This window comes from Clarias gariepinus, chromosome 13 (genome assembly GCF_024256425.1).
Source record: "Clarias gariepinus isolate MV-2021 ecotype Netherlands chromosome 13, CGAR_prim_01v2, whole genome shotgun sequence".
NCBI classification, from domain to species: Eukaryota; Metazoa; Chordata; class Actinopteri; order Siluriformes; family Clariidae; genus Clarias; species Clarias gariepinus.
The window spans coordinates 11,786,501-11,792,500 of NC_071112.1; the positions used below are offsets into that span (position 1 = coordinate 11,786,501).

At 38.3% G+C, this 6,000-nt stretch overlaps 1 protein-coding gene across 4 annotated transcripts in view; it reads right to left on the reverse strand.

The window, feature by feature from the left end:
- Nucleotides 1-6,000, reverse strand: part of ttll5 (tubulin tyrosine ligase-like family, member 5) — a 102,310-nt gene that overhangs the window by 3,163 nt on the left and 93,147 nt on the right. For all 4 annotated transcript variants that reach the window (XM_053509713.1, XM_053509712.1, XM_053509710.1 and 1 more), the window contains exon 32: nt 4,592-4,671. In XM_053509713.1, coding sequence (XP_053365688.1) covers nt 4,592-4,671 — 80 coding nt within the window. The remainder of the gene's footprint in view (nt 1-4,591; nt 4,672-6,000) is intronic.

Here is a 6,000-nt window from a genome sequence, read left to right on the forward strand (position 1 = left end):
AACACAAAAAAAACATGTGCGCCTTCCTTCCTTCCTGCTCATTAACAAATCCTGGTTTACAGTAGAAGTTTCTGTGCTTTAGTACATGCATTACTCAGTACATGGGGTTATGTAAGCTAAGAGCAGCAGCAGAAGCTGGAGCTGCCCTGCCCCTGTGTCCTTCTCACTCTTTGGTCTATCGCCTGGCTAAGAGCCAGCCTTACAGGAGAAAAGAAATTCCGAGTGCAGTCGGAGCTGCTGTGTTTGTGCTCCCAAACAGTATTCTCTTTCATTCCCTCTCCGCAGACTCTGTTTATTTTGGTGCTCTTTTACACCGTTGGGCCTTACAGCGCAGGAGAACGAAAACATCAGACCCAACTTCCAATCCAGTGACATGACTGCTGGAAGCAGCTTTTCCAAGCTCAGCAAGAACAGAGGTGGCGGGGGTTTAAAAAAAAAAAAAAAAAAACAGGAATGGTTCATTTTGAAAAAAAAGGAAAAAAAAGAAAGAAAGATGTATTCCTCCTTTATATACTTCTTAAAAGATTATTTACATTCATACACTTCTGTGATTAAATAGATAACAAACATAATGATGCCAATGCCAAATAAAAAAAAAGAAAAAAGAAAAAGAAAAATACCAAAGTGCAGAGAAAATGAGGCCCTATGTGGTTTCTGGTTTGGAACTGGATTACAGGTCACTGCCAAAACCGAGAAAAAGGTTGAAAGAAAATAGTAATTGGTCGGCTCCTTGTTTGATTTAATTTTTTTAGGGGGTACATTGTGAAAGTTCTCACTGGAATCAGGCCTAAGTTACAGGTCTAGGCACACCACGTGAAAACTTTCTGGTAAATGTAGGCGTAGCGATGTTAAAGTCCACACCCCTCAAAAGGATTATTCAGCCCAAAATCAATCCTATTCACTGATTAAAAAAACACGTTATTGCAGAATACTACGGCATAAAATTACAAAAGACAATGCCAGACATCGAAATATATTCTGATTGCCACTTTTCTCAAGCAAGTAACAATTACCTAATCATCATCATGGTTCTTTTATGTTGCCAAAGTCTTTTACTATATGTGCTTGAGCAGGGAATACTCGGGGCATCTGTATTATCAGCAACCAGCAATAAAACAGGAATGAGCCTTCAAATGAGCATGGAGAAATGCGAGTGATTGTTAATGGTAGGCCTAATGAGAAGGGAGAGCAAGGGAGGAATAAAAAGTGTTGTGAACAGGAGAGAGATAAAGCGTCAAAGAGATAGAGCATCAGAGGGAAAGTGACAGATGCACACTGACGGCTGATCACTAAGAATGTTGCCTGTATACAGCAGCTCTAACTCCCTGTCACACTCAATCAGAGCAGCTCACTTATCTTAGCACAAAGACACAGAGGGCCCTCACTCACTTACCCTCACACACACACACAAACCATCACAGCAACACAACGCATGGCTGCGCATGACTTTGTGTTGCCCCCTCCATGCTTTTATCTCTTCCCGCTTTTCTCACATTATGAGTTAGGTGCCATACAATACACTTTCCAAATCCCTTTCCACATACAATAGAAAAAAGAATTTACGAAATTCAGAAGCAGCTCCCAATGAGTTTATATGACATCTGGTGAATGACTTTGAAGAAGGAAAAAAAAAAAGGACCAAAAAAAAAAAAAAGAAGGAAATGACTGCCTGACATTATACATTTCTGCTTATTTAAAATTAGCAATAAATTCTAGGAATCTGAGTGTAAATGTGTGACACATGGACACATACAGTATAGGTGCCTTTTTTCAGACCAACTTGATCAGACAAACAGATGTGCAGCAGCTTAAATTACTTAATATCACTGTTACTGCAATAAAATCAACAGTTCCTCCAGACCATTTCTCAAGCTCCTAGGTGGAAAGAGTTGCGCAACTCTAAGGAGACAAGCGTGAGCATGCGCAAGTGTGCCGTGTGTGTGCGTGTGTGTGTGTGTGTGTGTGTGTGTGTGTGTATTTGTACAGACAAACTCATGAGCTCCAACAGACACAAAGCTATGGCTGGATGTATAATACTGTTGAAACATGAAACTCTTTTGAGAGGAAAAAGGAGATTAATGACGAAGTTCCCCTAGTAAAAAATACCCTAATTGTCAATTTACATTATTATATTGCTGTCATAAATGTAGACATTTCAAAACTGGTTAGGTACATAAATCTGAGCATCTCTGAGCATCAACCTCCATAATCAATTTAAAAAAAGCCAGGAGGTATGTGGCAGCTTGTTTTGTAGTTGATAATTACAGATAATGAGCGAAGTTACATAAGGAAGTGGACTGTAACATAGTTAACACACTGAAACTAAGGAAAGCTGCTATTGTCATTTGTGTGAATAATGCACAAGCCTGCCATTTCCAGTAAAACCAGGGCACTAAATCAATTCTACAATAATGTCATAATTCATTCATAACTAACAGTCATTTCCCAGCAAAGTCACATGTACATCAATAAACAAATATGTAAAAACTAATACACTTCAGCAAAAATATACAATATAATCTAAACATTAGGTCTACTGAAGATAATGAACAGCTGTGGATGGGCAAAACAATGGAACACATTTTGCTGACATGGTTTACTTCCTTTTGCTTTTTTAAAAAAAAAAAATATTTTTTAAAAAGACTCAATTCAATACAATGTTTCTCCGAGTTATAGTACCATCTTCATCCTGTGACAAAACAAGTCTATCCTGAGGAAAGATGTTACTCATAGGATAAAAGTGTGGCCCCATCCACAGGCCACAAGGGCATGCTAAATCGTGCTCATGTAGCTTAGATCACTGTATTCTGGTGTTTTTGTCTTTAGTTAGCTGCTTTTTGAAATTTAAAAAGCTTGGCTAGCGTGTTATCCACACAAATGACATCAGCAGCATAAGTTGGCTAGGGAACGTTTGATCAGAAATCAGATGTCTTTCCATGAAACATAAAATTCTGAAAGAAAATGCTTCTTTACAAAAGACACAATGAGCACTGCAACAGTGTCTACTAGTTTCTGATCGAACTAAAAACATTGTTTTCTTCTTGAATTTCTGACTCCTATTTCAGGTTCAGTAATAATTCCAATGTTATTCTAGATTTGATTGTTTTTATTGTAAATCAAACACATCTAGTTACAGTAGTAACAACATAGTGAGTATCACCACTTGTCTCATGAGCTTTGAGTAGAAATGTGCTATGTAGAACCAAAAAAAACAGGAATAAAATTTGCCTTAAATCACCAGAAAGTGAAAGACTAGGGTTTGGTTAGAGTAAGTTAGGTTTCTTATGAATTATCTACAATACCATAAAGGGCTGAACTTCTGAAACTTCCACTGACAGAAGACATCATGGTTTGCAAATTTCACTTTTTAGACATTTTATACATTTAGATGGGTCTCCAGTGTACATTTACAAACAAAAAACTGACAAGATTTCCTGCTTTTCGCTCTTTTCCAGGGCTTAAACAAGCCAATTAGATATATCCACTAATGTGACCTTATATACGGAGATATCTTCCCAGAGCTCGGTGCGCAGCTCTGCAGTTCTCAGGCAAGGTGTGCCTTTGTAGTAGCTCAGTTACAGACTCTGAGACTTAGTAAAATAGGGGACCATTCCCTATATATTTAAGAACTCAATACTAATACTGTTGTTGATTGTGCGGCTCCCATTAGAGATTTCTCCAGTAGATCCTCCGCTTCTGAATTTAACACTGGATGCCCTTACTCACATAACCCTCATATTTTTATTCAAACTTGAGACCAGGATGGAAACCCAGGGATTCTCGCATGGCAAACAAGAAGTCTACCACTAGGCCACACATGCCTCTTAAGAACTTAATAATAATAAATATCACAACTTTGATACCACTGAAACCAAATCAACACAATGACTATGCTCCATAGACACCACTGCTAAGCAATAACACACTAACTATGTCAATAGAAGGTCCTCATAACGTTAAAGTAAAATCAACATGCATGAGAGCATTAAGCATGCGTTCTACTCTCATTGCAGACTGCCAAAATGTAAGTTATTGTCTGCTGACTGTTCTTTAGAGATGACTCCAGTATAAACATATCATTAACATTGTACGTTTAGGCCTTAAATAAGGGCAAATCACAGAAATGAGGTCCTCAGAACCGTATAGCCCATGAAGTAAGTATTATTAACTTTATTGATGCTATCGGCATGCTCATTGCAGGCCAAGTGGAAACAATCCAAGTCTGTTCGTTTTAATTCTAAAGATATCTTGTTGCCATAGTACTGGACAAAAATAAGGAGCTGTGCTAAATAGAGTCCATCAAAGCTGGAATGGTCACTATGCCCAGCTGCCTGGCTCTTATTCTGGCAGAGGAAGCCACCTGCCTGGGCATGCAGTCTCTTAAGCTCTCTGCCCACGCTAGCAGTCAGGACAACACAGAAATGTGTTCCAACTGCATGTTCAATTAATTAACCTCCAAAATGTTCATAAGTAGGTTTTCAAAAATGTTTGCAGTGCTAAATATAATTTGGAATTACAAAAAACAGAATTTGCTTATTATACCTTGTGATATACAGCCCTTAAATACAGACGCATGCATCATTGTGCTCACCTTTTTTTCCACACGTGATGTCATAAACATTTTGTCGACTGGATAAGCCGTTTCCGGATGAAGCCTCAAGCGGCGCTTGCCTGTTCACAGAGAAACAAAAATAAAATTATAAATTTACGACTTTCAACATGACACATTTGACACCTAATTATAAGCCATAAGTCATAAACAGATTTATGTCTCGCACCATAAACGGCCCAGAATAGTGGGCTGTGCTCAGGGATGGAAAATATACAGTATCTAACCTTTGTTAAAGGTGGCTATGCCCTTTGCATGCCAATACAGCTTCTTTCTTCAGGCATGTAAAGCTGGCTGTGTGAGATGGTCTAAAATGTCAAAGGGTCCTAATAGGCACATATAACATACAGCAGTGTGGACTCACTGGAAAATGTTTACCAAGTGAGTTTAGGGCAGCCAGGCATTCCCGGTAGTCACTTAAGTTTTTTTGGTTTATGTCATCCTGATAGATTGACTGTGGACATGTATTTAACTTCACACCTAACTTTTTAAGGATAAAATCTATTAAAATGGAACAGGTCAACTGTCATTAGTGACCAAATAATCAACAAATGGCTTTATCTTGTTTTTCTGGAAACAATTTGAATGTCACATTTACAAAAGTGGAAGGGTGTGCTTACTGGAATGTCAATATCAAAGTATTTTTGGTGCTGTTATTTGATGTTGACTAATTACATGCTCGTAATGGCAGACATCATGGAACCTGTGAGAAATATTCCCCCTTGGCTGTGAATGGCTCAAATAATTATACCTCTCTGGAAGAACATCTGGCTCTGCAGAGCATGTTAAATCATCAGCTCTGTCCAGGAGGGGAGAAAAACAGGGGCCAACATGCCTGTAACTCTATACATTAAATCCGCTAAGCATTTTTGGGAACAATAAATAAAGCTTAGCTGGTATTAACCTCCATGAGCACAACAGTGACTTGCCAAAGAAGTATTAGTCTTGTAATGAGGGTGCACAGTGCTGTGTTGTATGGTCCACACAGTCGGTCTTTCATATGGTTAAACAACCCCCAGGGCAACACAGCAGATAGAAACGCTCCAATTAAAATTATAACCTGACCAAGCAGGAAACAACACTTTAGAACTTTATTGGCAATTTGAGTTCAAGGCTCTTTGCACCAGTTAGGCAGCATTTAGCATGCTGAACAGTGTGTTTCAACAAACCACTTGTTGCCTACAGTAATTTATATGCCCCAATGCATTGATAAACCCATTCATGGTCTAAACCACAAACTGACTGTTATGACAACTAATCCAAGCAAACCATATGGGTATTAATAATTAATATAGGCAAAAAACATTATTCTTAAGTCAACACTTTCAAAATCCTTTTTAATGTTACTTCTCTGCACCTTCTTAATCTTTAAAAAGTTCAGATACTGCAAA